Source organism: Triticum aestivum, chromosome 1B (genome assembly GCF_018294505.1).
Source record: "Triticum aestivum cultivar Chinese Spring chromosome 1B, IWGSC CS RefSeq v2.1, whole genome shotgun sequence".
Lineage (NCBI taxonomy): Eukaryota > Viridiplantae > Streptophyta > Magnoliopsida > Poales > Poaceae > Triticum > Triticum aestivum.
In genome coordinates, this window is record NC_057795.1 from 354,583,619 (window position 1) to 354,604,248 (window position 20,630).

Genomic DNA, 20,630 nt, shown 5'->3' on the forward strand with positions numbered 1-20,630 from the left:
GCGCTGCCCCGACAAAGCCCCATCGCCGCATGCAGGTACGGGTTCGTCATGTCGTCGCCGCCGGTTTGCCGGTATGGATTCGGTCGCCCGGCCGCCGGGCTCGGCGCTCGCGCAGCGGCTCTGCGGCTCGCCGATGCCGCTTATATAGTGCGACGACTGCACGCGGACAGTGCTCCGGCTAACTTCGGGCACGCAGAAGCATCCCGAATGGGTGTTCTTCAAATGCAAAAACGACGGGGTATGTGTTGTTTTCATTCAGCTTTGGCACCGTATTCTTTGATTTAATTGCGATAGCTCATTTCGAACATCGTCATGTGTGTAGGAAGATGGATACTCATTTTGATTTTTGAAAAAAGAATACATTGATTTATTGATAGAAAGAAACTTAATAGATGTCCGTGCACTTTTATAGTAAAATCAAAGCTAATGATGCGGATGCATGTGCAATTAAAAAAGAAAGTAGAGGGCAAGCAATTTCGTTTTTCCTTGGCTCTCGCTAATTACGGCGAACACGTCGTGTACGCAAACGTCTCGCCAGCTGGCCAGACCAAGTCAGATCTCTTATTACGGGCGGTAAGTCAGGGAGGCAACGAGCCTAAGCCTCTGGTATATATATACTACCCGAGTCTCGTTCCTGAGATAAGATAACTATCGCTCCCCTCCCCTCCCCTGCCCCTCCCCTCAGCTCCCTATCTCAAGTAACACCAGCAGAGGACCAACAGGGAAAAACCTTATGGCAGATGCTATGCCTAGATCATCCAATCCTCCAATAAACCCGACCTCGGCCTTTGCGGTTTGTGAAAAACCTCGATGGCCTTCGTCGTGCGAGATCGGGCACGGACCGAACAGCCATCCGTCTGTACCAACGAACAGTAGCCTTGTCGTTAAGGCGGCCAATCCACGGTATTTTTCTGCACTATTTTTTCCTTGTTATGTTAGTTTTTTTTTGCGGGGGTTGTTATGTTAGTTTTAACTCCTATTCTTCCGTAAAAAAATATAAGAACGTTTAGATCATTACTTTAGTAATTTAAACGTTCTTATATTTGTTTACAGAAGGAGTAATTGCTATAATTGTTTTTTTTAAATTTAACACAAGGGAAGCTCTAAGAACAAGGGATGCTGCTTGGTCCACCACATCCGTCCTTCCACCACGCAAATACCGAAAGAAAACCGAGATCGCGGACCCAATAACAGGCCCAGCTACGGGATCCAAACAATCATCAGTACTCCGAATTTCACACCCTCAAAAGAAAAGAAAAACAGATCGCGGACCCAATAACAGGCCCAGCTACGGGCTCCAAACAATCCATCGGTACTCCGAATTTCACACACTCAACTCCCTGGCCCAACTACGACAGCCCATTCATCATTATTTATATAAGCCGGTCATCCCCATTCCCTGCGCGTAACCTAACATCTACTCGAGTGGAGCGGAAGCAGAGGCGGCGGCACGATGCCGATGCCGATGCGAGGGCTCAGCTCCGTCCTGGCGCGGAGGGCCCGCTCACTGACCGGCGATCCGGCGACCATTCCTAGATCCGCCGGTGGTCGGATCACCTTAAGCGGCCGCCTGGACTCGGCAGCTGCGAGCACGAAGGTGTAGTCCTGTTCAGATCCTCCGTCTACTTGCTAACGATGCTGCTGCTGCCGTCCTCTTCAACCTATTTTTTCCTCTGCCCTCTGCAGGCCTGTGATGGTGGTGAAATCGCCCGATCCTGGATCCCCAAGACATCTACGAGCAAGTCCCTCGTCACATCAGCCCTCTCTGGATCTACCTGCAAGTCTATCGTCACATCAGCCCTCTCTGGATATACGTGCAAGTCCCTCGTCACATCACCAGTGGTAAATTTCCCCATACCATTCTGTGTTGCACAGGATAGTCTGTTAGAACCAGTGTACGTTTTGGCATACATGATTCGTTATTCTGTATTGATGATGAACACTGTCTGATGTCAACCTGGAATTGCGTTGACAAAATAGGGTTTAGGGTTATTTATTGACTCGTTTTTACACGATTAATGAGCCATAATTTATTGGCTGATAAATATATATTCAGATATTCAAGCTAATTTTTGTATTGAGTTGGTAGCTGTGCCATGAAGTTCATTGATTAAAATATACATTTATAGCAGAACTGTCAATATTTCGTTTTTATCTTGTATTGGATGACTCCCTCAAATCTAATTGATTGTCATCACAGCGATAACCTTGCCTTGGGCTATTTGTTTGATATATTAGTTAGACAGGTTTTATCTTGTATTGGATGACTACCTCAAATCTATGTTTGTTACTACTGCCTATAGAACCACTTCCAATGTGTTGTAAACTTTGATTTTTCACACGTCAATGTAGCTGTGAAGTGTGATTTTTCACATGCTAATTTGTCTTGGCACTCTCAACTGCAATCTGTGCAGTTGATGTGTAATATGGTGAGATAATTGTTTCTTTTAACTCTAAAAGATCTTGTTGCCTTGATTGTATTATGAGTTAAATACTCCCTCCGTTCCTAAATATTTGTCTTTCTAGAGATTTCAACAAGTGACTACATATGGAGCAAAATGAGTGAATCTACACTATAAAATACTCCCTCCGTTCCTTAATGTAAGGTGTATTAGTTTTTCAAAAAGTCAATCATTGTCTATGTTTGACCAACTTTATAGCAAAATCTATAAAGATTTACAATATTGAATATTTAAAATATAGAAATATATTTCATGGTGAATCTAGTGATAATGATTTGGTATTCTAGACATTGATATTTTTGTCTAAAAACTTGGTCAAATTTAGAGAAGTTTGACTTTTTGAAAAAATAATACACCTTATATTTAGGAACGGAGGGAGTATGTCTATATACATCCGTATGTGGTAGTCCATTTGAAACGGAGGGAGTATATCTTTAAAAATTATGTTAGTATGCAGCTGCTAGGGTTATTTGGGTTTCTCTGCTTTGCTTTTAAGATTATGTATATAAAGATTATAATTGTGATGCCGCTGTTTTGACCTTTTCCCCCTTTAGGCATGTACTGTAGGAGACCCTGGGCTCTCCTCGATCACCAAGGCTGTCTCATCAAGCCATGTCCCTCCATTTGGGTTGAGGCCTGTTCACTCCATACCGTGCCACCGTGTTCTCTATCAGAGGCTTCTCTACACAGCAGGTAATTTGTTATCCATGTTTGTCGTGCTTGTCATCAGAGCGATAACTTCGTCTTGGGCTATTTGTTTGATATATTAGTTAGACAGGTTTTAACTCTGCATTGCTAATTTTTAATATTGAGATTGAAAATATACCTTATAATTTTCTATTTTTGTATTCTGCTTTTGGTCATATGAGGATTCAGTTGTTAGCTCTGCCAGATAGTTTAATGAGTTGGTTCCTGTATTCCCTTGCAGGTGGGTGGTCCTCCTAAAAGAGGTGGCTCTCTCATGCGCTTCCTAGGTGGTTTTATATGTCTGTGTGGATCGTTGTTCGTTTTGTCTCTCAGTTCCCAACCTGATTTGACACCCATAGAGGAAGATGGAATAACACCTATAGAGCAAGGTGATTTGATTCTCTTCACTTTTTTTGTGTCAGTCGTTTGTAACTGACATTTGTTGATATGTACACTTGTGAGTTCCTGTGAATGTCTTGTAGCCGCTATATTGAATGAAAATCTGACTAAATAATACTCCATCCCTTCCTAAATACAAGTCGTTTTTTCATTTAAGAACGGAGGGAGTATATACTAGCTTTGTTTGTTATCTCTTTTTGAACTATGTTTATGCTTATTGCACATCATTGGTCTGTCCTGTTTTAAATTTAATTTTTAATCCGTTATTAATTCAGGAATAAACTGGGTAAAACTAGGCTGCACACCTCCTGTGTCACCTCGCCATATCAACACTGGTTGTGGCTGTTGTTTTGCCATTGTTGCCGTGCAAAATCTGGAGTCTGTTGTGCTAATTGAAACAGGGAAGTACTCACGATTGTCAGTTCAGGAGGTCATAGATTGCCTTGGTAAGTGCAAAAAAGGCTTACTGTATGGATGTAAGGGGGGTTTTATGTCTGAGGCATTTACCTACATGATGATGAATGGATTGGCTTCAGACATTGACTATCCGATAAACTTAATTCGGCGCCAAGGCCCCTGTCAGGCTGCTGACAAACCAAGAGCAATTCAGCCTGCTGACAAACCCAAACCTGGAGCAATTCAGGTCATTGAGTGGGACCAGTTCCTGGGTCATGATGACTATGTCAAACGGCTTCGCACTGACCCTCCAGTACCTGTTGAAGATCAATTTAAGATTGCTTTGTTCACCTCACCTCTTTCTGTTCGGTTCAACGTCAACAAGTACTTTGTAAGATATGATGGTAAAACCATTATCGAGCATCATCAGTGTCCGCCTCCTCGGAAGGGTAAAGGCCACAACCATGCTCTATTGCTGGTTGGTTTCGGAACTGACAGTCGTGGGAACAAGTTCTGGCTGGTACAAAATACTTGGGGAGCAGGCTGGGGGAGAAATGGCTATGCTCTTCTTCGACGTGGTGGGGATCCTCGAGGTGTAGGTGGAATTACAGCTGGGTTTGCATGTCGACCAGTCATCAAGAAGTCTCCTTGAGATATGCTTGTTGTTTAAATTTTGTAGCCAGTTTATGGAAATGAATTAACTGAGCTTTGTAGGATGAATTAATTAACACTATTATCGTGTAAGAGTCTCGTTCTAAAACCTATGGATCTGTGGAGGATTTTAGGAGTATAGCCATTGGTATGTTATACGGAACTCTTTCATATTAACCTTGATATCTCCTGGTGTTTGGGGAGAGGTAACTTAGACTAGTGTCTCATTTCGGTTCAATATTAATTGTGTTTTTAGAATCTTTGTTTTCATCTCACTTTGAAGGAATAACAAATTGACAATGGAAAATGAAACCAAATCACACGCCTGTCATTACACTGAATGAAACAGGAAATCTTTTGTTTTAATGGAACATTATCGGGCATCTGAGAAGATGAAACAGGAAATCGTAGGAGTTGGCACCTGTTCAGTGAGATAAATAAATGGGAAGCAAGCCGTGGTCCACGTGCGTATCAGCCACGCAAAACTGAATGTTCTGTGCGCCATTCACAGCAGCACTTTGGCAGAAAACAGACATGGTTTAAAACAGATGGACCTCCCAAATGTACTTTGGATTTGGTCAAGAAAAAGCATAATAGATCGCTAGTGCAATTTTTAGAAAATTTGCACTTTTAAAAATAAAATAAAACAATTTGACAACTTGCATGGAGCTGTTTCAGCAATTCTTCTCGTGTGCCGTTAAGAACAAGAAATATACAAAGAGAGAAGCATATTACAAAGGTACATAAATCAAAAGGAAACCCATAAAAACTGTGAATCATGGGCCTAAAGAAGAGGAGGTTTAATTCAGAAAAAATGAACAAAAGTTGGTCGCTCTTTATAAGCAAGTGGCCAAGTGCAAGTGTGCAGTGGTTCTTCAATACTGACAGAAATTTAAGACTTGCAGATCAGTACATATCATTAAAATCTCTAGAATGTACTGCCTTCATTCCTAAATATTTGCCTTTCTAAATATTTTAACAAGTGACTACATACAAAGCAAAATGAGTGAATCTACACTTTAAAATATGTCTATATACATCCTTATGTGATAGTCCATTTGAAATCTCTAAAAAAACAAATATTTAGAAATGGAGAGAGTATGTTATAACCTACCGGTAGACTTTGAGATTAAAGGTGAGATTAATAGTCATCTGCCCTTCTAATTTCAATACCACCAAATTTCGATTATCGCTTCTACTTGCTGAATAATATGCAGTCTGCAAGACTGCAATCAAAACATTGAGTCTCACACTTAGTCTTTACATATTACTGAAGAATATAGTCTGCAATCAAAAAATTCCGTCTCGGTCTTTTGTCAGCAAGATCTAAGATTTTGTAAGCTCTGACAGTAAATTTTGTCTCGGTCTTTTGACAGCAATCAAAAAATCCCGTCTCGGTCTTTACATATTCGCTTTTGGTATTGTTAAAGACAAGATTCATAATTGTTCTCACACAATGCCTATTGTACCATATCATTTCCACAATTTATATTGAGCAATATAAGCCATAGAAACTAGAAAACAAGCAAGCTATACATTGAAAACAAAATCTATCAAAAACATAACAGTCTATAATGATCTGGACAACTACCATACTTCTACTGCAAAAATTCGAAAAATTAGGACAATGTAGACAATTTGTATATTAATCATCTGTAAAAAATTCAGAATTTTATCACGTTCCAGTGAATTTAAACAATTCTGTTACTCGAAGCAAAAGTTTCTGTTTTTGCACAGAATCAAGTCAACTATCAACCACACTATTCCAAAGGCTTTACTTGGCACTTTATTGAAATAAAAGCTATAAAACATGATTACTACAGTAGCTTAATCATGTGAACACACAAAAACAGTAGGTAAAAATGTTGGGTTGTCTCCCAACAAGCGCTTTTCTTTAATGCCTTTTTAGCCACGCATGATGATTTCAATGATGCTCTCATAAAAGTAAAGAATTGAAATATAACAAGAGCATCATGAATCACATGGAAAGAACATTTAATTCTAACCCACTTCCTATGCATAGGGATTTTGTGAGCAAACAATTTATAGGAACAAGAATCAACTAGCATAGGAAGACAAAACAAGCAAAACTTCAAAATTTTCAACACATAGATATAAAACTTGATATTATTGCAATACCTACAAGCATAAGTTCCTCTCTCATAATAATTTTCAGTAGCATCATGAATGAATTCAACAATATAACTGTCACATAAAGCATTCTTTCCATGATCCACGTGAATAATTTTCTTTATTACTCTCCACATAAGCAAATTTATTCTCATGAATAGTAGTGGAAGCCAACTCAACAAAATAACTATCATGGGATTGAAAATTAAAATCATGATGACAAATTTCATGGTTATCTTTATTCAATATAGCATATATGTCATCAACATAATCATCATAGATAGCAACTTTGTTGTCATAGTCAAGTGGAACCTCTTCCAAAATAGTGAATTCATCATTAACTAAAGTCATGACCTCTCCAAATCCACTTTCATAATTATTAGAATATGATTCAACACCCTCCAAAATAGTGGGATCATTACTACCTAGAGTTGACACTCTTCCAAGCCCACTTTCTGCAATATAATCATTATAAATAGGAGGCATGCTTTCATCATAATAAATTTCCTCATCAAAACTTGGGGGAGTAAAAATATCATCTTCATCAAATATAGCATCCCCAAGCTTATGGATTTGCATATTGTTAGCATCATGAATATTCAAAGAGTTCATACCAACAACAATGCAATCATGCTCATCATTTAAAGATTTTTTGTCAAACATTTTATAGAATTCTTCTTCTATCAATTGAGCACAATTTTCCTTTCCATCATTTTCACGAAAGACATTATAAAGATGAATAATACTCCGTGCATTCTTTTATCTAAGGTGTATTATTTTTAGCATGGTGACCAAGGCACGTAATTATAGACTAGATAGGACAAAAATACCCTTGTCTAAATCATAGATTAGCGGCAAGTAAATCATTTAGGGTAGGAAAGGAAGAGATACACACAATTGGGAGAGAGATAGTTTCCTTTTCTTTCTCTACAAGGAGAGATATATGCAATCAGGGAAGAGATACTTTCCTTTTCTAGATGGCCAAGTTCAGAATTATGAGGAATTAGAACAAATGCACCTTACATTGTGGAATTTTATCGAAAAACAAATACACATTATATAAAGGAACGGAGGGAGTATGATGCAACCTCAGTTCCAGTTTTTGGAGTTTTCTTTTTATAAACCAAACTAGTGATAAAACAAGAAACTAAAAGATTCAATTGCAAGATCTGAAGATATACCTTTAATCACTCACCTCCCTGGCAACGGCGCCAGAAAAGAGCTTGATGTCTACTACACAACTTTATTCTCGTAGACTCGTGTTGGGCCTCCAAGCGCAGAGTTTTGTAGGACAGTAGCAATTTTTTCTCAAGTGGATGACCTAAGGTTTATCAATCCATGGGAGGTGTAGGATGAAGATGTCTTTCTCTCAAACAACCCTCGAACCAAATAACAAAAAGTCTCTTGTGTCCCGAACACACCAAATACAATGCTAAATTGTATAGGTCGACCGCGCCGCCCCCGCGGGCGGCCGGCCGCGCCCCGATCTCTCCCCCTCCAGAGCCCCTCTCCCCTTCTCCCGGCCGCCGTCGCTGGCGCCCGCGGCCGGCCTGGCCCCGGGGTCGCTGGTGGCGGCGGCCCCCCTGCCTTTCCCCTCCCGGTGGCTCTCCGGCGCGGGGCGGAGCTGCGCCGGGGGGTGCTCCTCGGCGGCGACGGTCTTGCTGGCGGCGGGGTGCCTCGTCGCAGGGTGGGCGAGCGGCTGGACGGCGGCGGCGTCGTTGGCGGCGGGGTGGCGCTGCAGCACGTCCTGGCGGCGGAGTTCGGCCCAGATCTAGGCCCTACGGGGCCCATCTGGTCTTGGCCGGGCCGGCGGCGGGGCGGGTCGGCGGCGTGATTCCCGAGCGGCGGGGGAGCGGCGTTGCGCGACGGGGGCTGGCGGTGCCGAAGCCAGCCTGCTGCAGCACTGCGGGCGGGGCTTAGCGGGCTCGTTTCGGGCCCGGCCGGGCCAGGGGTGGCCTGGTTTGCCCCGCTGCCGTGTCCGGTCGGCTACCGCGACGGTGTCGGAGGCGTGGGCTTCTCGCATGACGGCGGTGGAGGTGGTTCCCTCCCGCTCGACCTTGGTGCTGCTGCTCTCGGCGTGTGGCGCTTCTCTCCGGTCTTCTCGGCCTCGTGTTGGTGCTCGTAGCGAGACGGCGTGGGTGGCGGCGCAACCTCGATGGCGCACTGGGCGGTGGTTTGGTTGGTAGGCTCCGGATGGGCGGTGGTGTTTGGCGTGCGGGAGAAATCCTTGCCGGCTCGTCCGGCTCCGATGCGGTGACACTGGCGGGTGCCACCATTCCTTCTTGAAGGGTGTCGGTGGTAGCCATTCTCCATTTCCCTCCGCGTACCGGGGGAAACCCTAGGACTCGTCCGGGCAGCAGCGTCGTCGACGTCGCATACCTTCTTGGAGGTGCTGCTTGGTACGCGGCACTCGGAGCCTCGGGCTGTGGTGTGTGTCTCTGGAGGGCGTAGTGGTGGCGGACCGTCCGCGCTTAGTCGAGCTGCCGTTGTTGGCATTTGTTTCTTCTTCCTTTCTTCTTTGGGCTTGTTGTGCTGCTCGCCCCAGCATCGCATTTGTTTGTTGGTTGGTGCTTTGGAATACAAAGCGGGGGGAAACCCTTTTTCGAAAAAAAAATTGTATAGGTGCACTAGTTCGGCGAGGAGATGGTGATACAAGTGTAGTAATGATAGTAGATATTCATTTTTGTAATGGTAACAATAAAAAACAGCAAGGTAACGAGTAGAAAAAGTGAGCACAAACGGTATTGTAATGCTTGAAAATGAGGCCTAGGGTCCGTACTTTCGCTGGTGCAATCTCTCGACAATGCTAATCTAATTGGATCATATAACCATCCCTCAACGGGTGATGAAGAATCACTCCAAAGTTCTTATCTAGCGGAGAACATAAAAAGAAATTGTTTGTAGGGTACGAAACCACCTTAAAGTTATTCTTTCCGTTAGATCTATTCAAGAGTTTGTACTAAGATAACACAAAGGTATTCTTTCCGTTCGATCTATCCAAGAGTTCGTACTAAAATAACACCATATGATACGCATCAACCAACTCTAATGTCACCTAGATACTCCAATGTCACCAAAAGTATCCATGAGTTAATTATACGATACGCATCAAACAATTTCAGATTCATAATACCCAATCCAACACAAAAAACCTCAAAGAGTATCCTGAGATTTCTATCGGAGAAACAAAGACGAGAATGTGCATCAACCCGTATGCATAGATTACCCCAATATCACCTCGGGAATGGAGGGAATACAGATATGTCACTCCTAAGTACATGAAAAAAATTCGCTCTTAACCCTCCATGCCCAAGACCTCCATTGGCACCTGGCCAAGAAGCTGATCCTACCAGTCTCAAGCGTGGTGAGGACTGTCCTGATAAATGGGCCAAGCGCCAGGCCAAGCTAGCCAAAATGGCTAAGGAAGCAGTGAGGAAATTCAGTGAAGATTCTGCTGCTGCTGCTGCCACTACTGAGGCCTCTGCAAGCAAGCCTAAGAAGGCCATGGCAAAGAAGCCTGCTCACAAGCCCAGTGCTTCAACTTCTATGCCCTCACGGCCAAGCTCCTCAGCAATGCCCTCATGGCCAAGCTCTTCAAAGCCCTCACGGCCAATTCTCAAGCTGCACCAGCTCCTCCAAAGTCCTCAACTCCTCCGTCAAAATCCTCAGCACCTGTGCATCTCGCCTCGTGCCAAAGGACTACAGGCATCTCAATTGCCTCAGGAGCCTCTACTAGTTCTTCAGCTCCACCAAATTCCTCAACAGGCCCCACTCTGCTGAAGACAAAGGCCACTACTGGACGAGTGTGATGCCGGGATAATTAAGCTACAGAAATTCCCTGTTACTGATGACACGTCACCGCGATTACTGTTGTTAACCTCGCGATGATTCAATCCCATTCTAATTCAAAGGTCAAAAACAAGTCAAGCAATAAAGGTTTTCAAATATTAAAACTAAAATGTTTGGGTGTTGCCAAATAAGGCATAGGTAATTACGGTGGGGAAACCACATTCTTATAAAATGTTTAAGTGCTCTATATAAACAAAACAACAGCAAAAACAATTAACTAAATGCCTTTTGTATTTTATAAACTATTAAACTAATTTATTTTGGAGTAAAACCTTTTGTGGCAGTGCCATTTAATGCAATTTGAATTATGAGGCAAGTTACACTTTTTTAAAAAATCAATTGGTGGCTCAACTTAATGAAAAACAGTGTAGAAAAACTAAATAGAAAAGAAAATATAAAAGAGGTAGAACCTAGTGAGCACTTGGGCTTTATTCTACAGTACAAGACCCAGCCCACCCTGCACCTCCTCCTATCTCTGTTCACAGAGGACGTGCTGGACCAGTAGCGCTCGTCCATGGCTCAGATGGCCGCGTGTCGAGCATCCGCCGACTCCCTCGTCTGATAAGGTCGCCCTGGCTCTCTCTCCCTCCCCCGCACCGAACCCAAGCCCCTAGTAACCGCCTCTCGCTCTCCGCCTCTCAGATTTGCTCGCGCCCGAGGCACAACCGCCGCCACCTCGTCGATCCCGTGGCCGCCGACCTCCCCTCATCGTGCCAGGGCGTCCAAGAGCTGCGCCACCTTCCCCTGCTTCGACTACGAGCATCGGTCCGAGCTAGGAGGCCGCGTACACTCGCCATCGACGTCGTCTTCGCTCACGGCTGTCGCATCTCGCCGTCGAATTCGTCGCACCCCGGTCACCCCGACCTCCCGAGCTCGTCGTCCAGCTCCTCGGTGAGGCCCTCAACCGATTTCCCCTTTCCCCCGTCGGGTTCGTTGCCGTAGGCCGCCGTCCCCGGTCTCGTCCGAGCTCCCGCGTACGCGTACCCGTACGTGCATACTAGCAGCTGTTGCTCCTGCCGTTGTCTGCTGCTGCTATGCTCCGCTTGCTGCCACCGCTCCCGCTGTCGCGCTCGCCCGCCGCCTCGCCGCTGACTGCTGCTGCGTGCGTGCCGCCTGACGTCGCCTGCTACCGCCCCGCGCTCCCGCGCGTTGCCTCGCAGCTGCGCTGTCGTTGCAGTCGGCCGCGCCCCGCGCATAGCCCGCGCGCCCGCTACCTTCCGTGCCACTGGTCGCCTCCCGCTCCTGCTGCGCGTGGCCGCCGGCGCCGTGTCCGCATGCGTATTGTTGTTGCTGCTCTACTTTGCTTGCTGCCGCTGCTCTACTTTGCAGCCGCGCCGCTGCTTGCCGCTGCTGCCGCTGCTGGTCGAGGCCGCCATGCACTCTCGCATGTGCGTGCCCAAGCACACTAGTAGCCGGCTTGGGCCATGGCCGCTGGGGCTAGTCCCCTGTTTAGATTAGAAAATGATTACTGGTTAGGTTAGTCTATGTATAGATGACATGTGGGTCTCCTAGAGATTAGAATGACTGATCAAAATCATTTTTACTACTCTCCATGACACCTAGGCCTCACCATCTCTATTCATCCATTGACCGGTCAACGTTGACTGTTGACTCGACAGCAACAGGCCCCACTGTCAGTCAATTAGTGCACTCCTGGGTGCATTGCACTGGGTGCACTTAGCATTGGTTTAGTTAAATTCAAAATTAATATCAATTCCAGTATATTAATAAAACTTTGAAAAATAGTAGAAAATAATCCGTAACTCGGATGAAAATACTTTGTACACGAAAGTTGCTCAAAACGACGAGACAAATCCGGATACGCAGTCTGTTTGTCCGCCACACATCCCTAGCATAGCAAACATGCATCAAACCCCCTCCGGTTCGTTTGTCCGGAAAAATGTCAAACACAGGGAATACTTTCCCGGTGTGTTTTCCCCTTCGCCGGCATCGCCTAGTGCCGCGTTAGGGCATACCTAGCACCGCATATTGCCTCGTTATGTTTTGTGATGCTCTGTTTGCTCCGTATTTACAGTTTCTTCCCCCCTCTTCTTCTCCGGTAGACCCTGAGACCGGCGCTGATGCCACTGAGTACGACTACGTCACCGACGACCATTCTTCTTGTACAACAAAGCTTCCAGGCAAGCCCCCCTGATCACCAGATATCGCCTATTCTTACTCTACTGCTTGCATTAGAGTAGTGTAACATGTTACTGCTTTTCGTTAATCCTATCCTGATGCATAGCCTGTCCTTGCTACTACTGTTGTTACCTTTACCTGCAATCCTACATGCTTAGTATAGGATGGTAGTATTCCATCTGTGGCCCTACATTCTTGTCCGTCTGCCATGCTATACTATCGGGCCGTGATCACTTGGGAGGTGATCACGGGTATATACTTGTATACATAATGTATGATACTTGTGGTGACTAAAGTCGGGTCGGCTCGTAGAGTACCCGCGAGTGATTCACGGATTGGGGGCTGAAAGGACCTTTGTCCCGACGGCCCTCTGGGTGGATCTTTGTGGCGGAGCGACCGGGCAGGTTGAGACCACCTAGGAGAGAGGTCGGCCTAGGCCTGGTCGGCATCCGCGGTTATATCAAATAACACGGTTAACGAGATCTTGGTATTTGATCTGAGTTGGGTCGTTGACCTTATACGCACTAATCACCACGTTGGACAAGATATGGGAAACAGACGTCGTGGTATGAGCCGAAGCCTTCGTGACGTCAGTGACTGAGCGGCGCGCGCCAGATTGGACTGGAACGTGTGCTCTTGTATTAGGGTGGCTAGGTCTGCTTCCGGCCGCCCATGCAACATGCAGGTGTGCAATGGGCGATGGGCCCAGACCCCTGCGCCATAGAATTTAGACTGACGTGCTGACCTCTCTGTTGTGCCTAGATAGGGCTGCGACTTGTTGATCTTCCAAGGCCGGGCATGACCCAGGAAAGTGTGTCCGGCCAAAGGGGATCGAGCGTGTCGGGCAATGTGGTGCACCCCTGCAGGGAAGTTTATCTATTCGAATAGCCGTGATCTTCGGTAACAGGACGACTTGGAGATGTACCTTGACCTTATGACAACTAGAACTGGATACTTAATAAAACACACCCTTCCAAGTGCCAGATATAACCCGGTGATCGCTCTCACACAGGGCGACGAGGAGAGGATCGCCGGGTAGGTTTATGCTATGCCATGATACTTGGTGAACTTACCATCTACTCTCTTCTACATGCTGCAAGATGGAGGCTGCCAGAAGCGTAGTCTTTGACATGACTAGCTATCCCCCTCTTATTCTGGCATTCTACAGTTCAGTCCACCAATATTGCCCCTTTACACAGATACCCATGCGTATGTACTATAGATCCTTGCTTGCGAGTACTTTGGATGAGTACTCACGGTTGCTTTGCCCCCCCTTTTCTCCCTTTCCTTTATTTCTGGTTGTCGCAACGAGATGCTGGAGCCCAGGAGCCAGATGCCACCATCGATGACGACTCCTACTACACCGATGGTGCTTACTACTACATGCAAGCTGCCGCCGACGACTAGGAGTAGTTTAGGAGGATTCCAGGCAGGAGGCATGCGTCTCTTTCGATCGGTATCCCAGTTTGTGCTAGCCATCTTATGGCAACTTGTTTAACTTATGTCTGTACTCAGATATTGTTGCTTCCGCTGACTCGTCTATGATCGAGCACTTGTATTTGAGCCCTCGAGGCCCCTGACTTGTATTACGATGCTTGTATGACTTATTTTATTTTTAGAGTTGTGTTGTGATATCTTCCCGTGAGTCCCTGATCTTGATCATACACGTTTACATGTATGATTAGTGTATGATTGAATCGGGAGCGTCACAAATTGGTATCAGAGCCGACTGCCTGTAGGAATCGCCCTTCCAAACTCCTTGGCCGAAGTCGAGTCTAGACATTGCAAAACTTTTACTAACATGGCTGTGTGGCTTACAGGCCCACGTCGCCATTGGGTGGTATTAGGATCTTTTATTCCTCGACCTATACTATGGGACTCTGATCTCTCTTCTATTTGGGTTAAATGAATTTGCTAAACTCTAACATTAGGTTCATGTAACAACTTCCTCCCGGAGAGCCCCTTATTACAGATGGTCGTCTGCTGCACCAGAAGAATCCGAAGTTACTCTCTGATGTTCTCTCGGGACTTTATGGCGTCGCTTTTGCAATTCCCTTCCATCGATAAACCCCTATGGATAACCACGTATACTTGCCATTCATACAATGTTTCCCAGTTGCTCTTATTATTACAAGATACCCCGAAATACCCGTTGTTGTTTCAAGAATACTTTGTGCCTACTGCCTTGCAGTTCCTTGCCACATCAATACCCCTACGGATAATTCCTCGCACTTACCAAGTATCGCTCATCCCCAGTTGTTCTTGTGTTTCAAAAAGGTCTTCAAAATACTATTCGATCTTCTGAAAATCCTCAGCAGCTTATTGCTCTTGAAATTCTTTCTTGCTGCATTATGGTTAATCCCATAAGTAATCTTATTGGCATCCTTTATCACTATCATTTTGAGTCCATTGATTCAATAAGTTACGAATGCTCGCGATCCTCAATCGGATCCTAGAATTCATCTTTCTGGCTTAGGCGTTGTTTTAAACATGAGCTGGATCTCGACCAATCAAATAGCCATCGATTATACCCCTAAGCCTACTCAACTTATCCATCCTTAATCAGAGCGTTGCTTCTGATCCCTTGAATTGGAAACAATTCCTTTGCAACTGAGCTTTGAATTAATCAGTTGTTTCTATAATCCAATGCCTTTGCATTGTTTCTTCCTTTGACTGTGCCTGTTCTCACATCAGCTCCGTTATGGACCGTCGGGTCCTTTGTTGAATTATCATTCGACAGTGTCCTTCATATCCAAAAATCTCGAGAAGTTCTTTCCCTGATACATAATGCCATTGATAAATCTTATTCTCTGTTTTGGCCAACCATGCTCTGCTCTCGAGTTGGTGATGTTTACTATGAAGTTTGTGATATATGTTCCTAAGATGCCCCGATGGGTTGAGCCAACGCCTTCGCTAATCTGAGTGAACCCGTAAGATTTCGCGGGTCATATTTATCTAGTATTGCACCAGGTAAAACTTTCCACAATTAATGTCAGTTTCGAAATACAAGAGGTCAATGTAAGGTTATGCATTGAGGAAGTGGGAGTCGACCTTGAACCTTTATGTTCATGCCCATGGACACGATGTAGATCGTATCATTAAGCTTCTCTTCAATTAAATACCCCCCCTTGTTATAAGTTCATCTTGTATCTGTGGTTTGATCATTTACAAATGTGGTCCCAACCATATTGTTCCCCTTGCTTCCATTTCCGAGACAAGTTTACGCACTCGTCTCTGCACATAAATGCACCACTTCGACCTTTATTCTGCTCTACCTTCGAGTATTACCCTCTGGTATCGCGAGAATACCATGGAACTACATAACTTCTTATGAGTTCTTCATCAACTATTATTCTCGCCGATTCCATTCTTCCACGGGTTATGAGTTGTCAAGACCCCTTAAGGACACCAACAACTGAATCGAGTCCGTGCTGCAATTCAACAACTCTCTGTAATCTTCTTTGCTCACGAGTTTGTACTCGATCATGTCGTTCCCAGCTGGTTGACTACATCATCATTATCATCAGGATGACTGCTTGACCATTCTACCTATGTCCTTCATCCCCGGGACATAATCCTGACAACGCTCTAAGCTTACATCGAACTTCGGTATCATATTGTTTGTCTTGAGAGACAACTCTGAATTCTAAGATGCCATCTTATCTATGGTTATAATAACCTTTTCCTTCACCATTCCCTTGGCTTGATGTCGTTGCCGATCGATTACATCTTCTTGAAACCTCTCGACAAATTTGTCGTGATCATTGTCAACAATTTTACTTCTTCCAAGCTGTGGGTCGAATTCAGGATGAATATTACCACCCTTGCCCTCTCGATGATTTGCACTAACATCGACAACATTTTCGCATTCCGTTCGACACAAAACTTGGTCATGTTTTGTGTAGTTTCCTTTCTATCCAGCTTATATTATGATTCTATCTTGGAGAGTATTACCATCTGTTAAGTCAAGAATGTTGAGGGAATTACCTCAACTATTAATTCTTGATATTGTAATACTTCTCACCATCACCATTATTTCTTGGTCCCCGTGTTGGTTCCAACCAGAATACCAACAGGTGATCAGTGCTGTTTGGATTCTGCCCTTCTAGCAACCCTATTGCTTTGAAGTTATTGGTCGACCGTTCATTCTTAGACTATTGATTATTGAATCACCATTCTAACAATTGATCAGGCTACCTATGGCCATATTTCGGGTACACCTTTCAACCAATGTTTAATTATGTATGTTTTTCTCGAGCATACCACATTATATCATTTGATCTGACAAATGTTATCTCCTTGTTCACATAAGTGTGGAAATCCATCTTTTGAAAATCTCAATGAATTGTTGCTGAGTTCATCAGCCACTCCTCGTCCTTTCCTTGGTTAAATGATGAACTCTTGTTTCGAAACTTGCTTCCATAGTTCAATTCCCGAGAATCTTACAATGTCATCTCGACAATTTGTGTTGCAGATTTCTTCTCAGGCATCCTGAGTCTGAGTTATCCTGACACCAATCAGATCTGGATCTCAGTCAGATATGATGGTTAGAACATATTTCCAGGAGTTATAAACGTTGGTCTTTATATGGCCCGGTAAGTTGATGTCATGCCTAGCACACCTGCGCGGAGGACCTATTGTTATAGTATCCTTTTTAGCAAGTTTAGCCATTCTTCCATGAGGAAATTGTAAGACTTATTCTATAAGTTATTTTGATATGGATCCTTTGTGAATCCAAAGTCTGGTCTTTACCCAATGACCATGTCAATGCTATCTCGAAGCATGTATGTGGTACTCCGATCTTCAATAAGAACATTTGAGGCTCAACACTAAATTTTCTTTATCAATTATTCAAACACCGTTGTTTGGGTAATGTCATGGAATTTCTCTCCCCTTACCTAAAGGGTTTTCTACATTATATCCTGTCACGGATATCATGCTCAGTTGTCCTTGGGAAGGATATGCCCCTGAAATATGTGTTTAAACACATTTTCCTTTCCATTGTTCTGTTTGATCTGATAATCATATTTTCCTTCCATTGTTTGGTTTAACCTTTCTTGAGGTCTATATGATCTAAGCAGTAATATTTTCCTGCTTATGTAAACACCTTGGTGTATAACTTTGTCAGTGAGACCCTGTTACTATAGTTGATGACATTTTGGTAGCCACCGATGGATGAGAACTTTTGCCTATTGGTCGCCTCGTTCCACGAGCAGGAGAATGGTTCTCTTCGTCCCTCGCCCTTGGTACTGATGTTGTTGCCGACATAACTAACAGGCTATCCTCTGGCATGCCTTGCTTACATGATCGTGCAAACCATCACTGCCTTCCTATTTTTTAACCCACATGGTGGGCCCATAACCCAAAGTTCCGCATGATCGAAACCTAACTCTCCATTACACCCCCTGTTCCCAAGGTTGTTCCACGCGCATGGCCTCAAATGTAATTCACGAGCCACCTTCCGAGAGATCATCAATTCTGTTGTCAGACACAATACTTATTCCCGTTGCTTTGAACCCCTTTCACGCCCTCTTTCAGGCATCGAACGATTGCCTACCCGCTCAAAACTTTCCATGATACCTCCTTACTTTGCTCTCGATATTTTCTTAAGATTCGATTCGAGAGTTACCTTCCGCCACCTTTCCTGATGTTATCTACCAGATAATCAACATTGTAGCGGTCCGTTCTTCCGAAGTTACCCCTTGTCCTTCGTACATACAATGGAGTTCTCGAAGAAAGGAGGACGACTTCATCATGATGACCTGGAGCAGAGAAATGAAGGCATCAACATATTGGATTGACCTCTTCGAGAAGAGCAACCAACACCGAGAAGATCCGTTAGAATTTCGTTACAAAATCCCTTCTTTCCCCCTTACCCCCACTCCTAAATCTCGGGACGAGATTTCTTGTAGTGGAGGAGAATTGTAACGCCCGGATAATTAAGCTACAGAAATTCCCTGTTGCTAATGACACATCACCGCGATTACTGTTGTTAACCTCGCGATGATTCAATCCCGTTTGAATTCAAAAGTCAAAAACAAGTCAAGCAATAAAGATTTTCAAATATTAAAACTAAAATGTTCGGGTGTTGCCAAATAAGGCATAGGTAATTACGGTGGAGAAACCACATTCTTATAAAATGTTTAAATGCTCTATATAAACAAAACAACAACAAAAACAATTAACTAAATGCGTTTTGTATTTTATAAACTATTAAACTAATTTATTTTGGAGTAAAACCTTTTGTGGTAGTGCCATTTGTGCAATTTGAATTATGAGGCAAGTTACTCTTTTGACAAAAATCAATTGATGGCTCTACTTAATGCAAAACAGTGTAGAAAAACAAAACAGAAAAGAAAATATAAAAGAGGAAGAACCTAGTGAGCACTTGGGCTTTAATTCTACAGTATAAGGCCCAACCCACCTTGCACCTCCTCCTATCTCTGTTCACAGAGGACGTGATGGACGAGCAGCGCTCGTCCATCGCTCAAATGGCCGCGTATCGAGCATCCGCCGATTCCCTCGTTCGATAAGATCGCCCCGGCTCTCTCTCCCTCCCCCACAACGAACCCTAGCCCCGAGTAACCCCCTCTCGCTCTCTCCCTCTCAGATTTGCTCGCGCCCGAGACACAACCGCCGCCACCTCGTCGATCCCGTGGCCGCCGACCTCCCCTCATCGTGCCAAGGCGTCCAAGAGCTGCGCCACCTTCCTCTTCTTCGACTACGAGCATCGGTCCGAGCTAGGAGGCCGCGTACACTCGCCATCGACGTCGTCTTTGCTCACGGTCGTCGCATCTCGCCGTCGAATTCGTCGCACCCCGGCCACCCCAACCTCCCGAGCTCGTCGTCGAGCTCCTCATTGAGGCCCTCGACCAATTTCCCCTTTCCCCCGCCGGGTTCGTTGCCAGAGCCGATCTCGTCCGAGCTCCCGCGTACGCGTACGCGTACGTGCATACTAGCAGTTGTTGCTCCTGCCGTTGTCTGCTGCTGCTATGCTCCGCTTGCTGCCGCCACTCCCACTGTCGCGCTCGCCCGCCGCTTCGCCGCTGATTGCTGTTGCGTGCGTGCCGCCTGGCGTCGCCCGCTACCGCCCCGCGCCCCCGCGCGTTGCCTCGCCGCTGCGCTGTCGTTGCAGTCGGCCGCGCCCCGCGCACAGCCCGCGCGCCCGCTACCTTCCGTGCCACTGGTCGCCTCCCGCTCCTGCTGCGCATGGCCGCCGACGCTGTGTCCGCATGCGTATTGCTGTTGCTGCTCTACTTTGCTTGCTGCCGCTGCTCTACTTTGCAGCCGCGCCGCTGCTTGCCGCTGCTACCGCTATTCCAAGCTGCTGCCGCTGCTGGTCGAGGCCGCCATGCACTCTCGCATGTGCGTGCCCAAGCACACTAGTAGCCGGCTTGGGCCATGGCCGCTGGGGCTAGTCCCCTGTTTAGATTAGAAAATGATTACTGGTTAGGTTAGTCTATGTATAGATGACATGTGGGTCCCCTAGAGATTAGAATAACTGATCAAAATCATTTTTGCTACTCTCCATGACACCTAGGCCTCACGATCTCTATTCATCCATTGACCGGTCAACATCGACTGCTGACTGGACAGCAACATGCCCCACTATCAGTCAATTAGTGCACTCCTGGGTGCACTGCACTGGGTGCACTTAGCATTGGTTTAGTTAAATTCAAAATTAATATCAATTCCAGTATATTAATAAAACTTTGAAAAATAGTAGAAAATAATCCGTAACTCGGATGAAAATACTTTGTACACGAAAGTTGCTCAAAACGACGAGACAAATCCGGATACGCAGTCTGTTTGTCCGCCACACATCCCTAGCATAGCAAACATGCATCAATCCCCCTCCGGTTCGTTTGTCCGGAAAAATGTCAAACACAGGGAATACTTTCCCGGTGTGTTTTCCCC

At 45.1% G+C, this 20,630-nt stretch overlaps 1 protein-coding gene across 6 annotated transcripts; it reads left to right on the top strand.

Annotated features, from left to right (window-relative positions):
- The first annotated feature begins 626 nt into the window (after nt 1-626).
- On the top strand, nt 627-4,809 carry LOC123123609 (ervatamin-B). 6 transcript variants are annotated; one of them, XR_006460711.1, is made up of 6 exons: nt 627-903; nt 1,011-1,597; nt 1,687-1,842; nt 3,017-3,155; nt 3,391-3,538; nt 3,824-4,809. XR_006460711.1 is itself a non-coding variant. In XM_044544162.1 (6 exons), exons 2-5 carry the CDS (start codon nt 1,454-1,456, stop codon nt 3,405-3,407), a joined length of 456 nt encoding a protein of 151 aa, XP_044400097.1. In that variant the 5' UTR covers nt 641-903; nt 1,102-1,453; the 3' UTR covers nt 3,408-3,538; nt 3,824-4,809. The 6 variants fall into 6 exon arrangements, 3 of the variants coding, with proteins under 3 accessions (XP_044400097.1, XP_044400091.1, XP_044400084.1); XR_006460713.1 differs by having other exon boundaries at nt 631-903; nt 1,054-1,597; XR_006460714.1 differs by having other exon boundaries at nt 635-903; nt 1,097-1,597.
- Nucleotides 4,810-20,630: the final 15,821 nt, after the last annotated feature.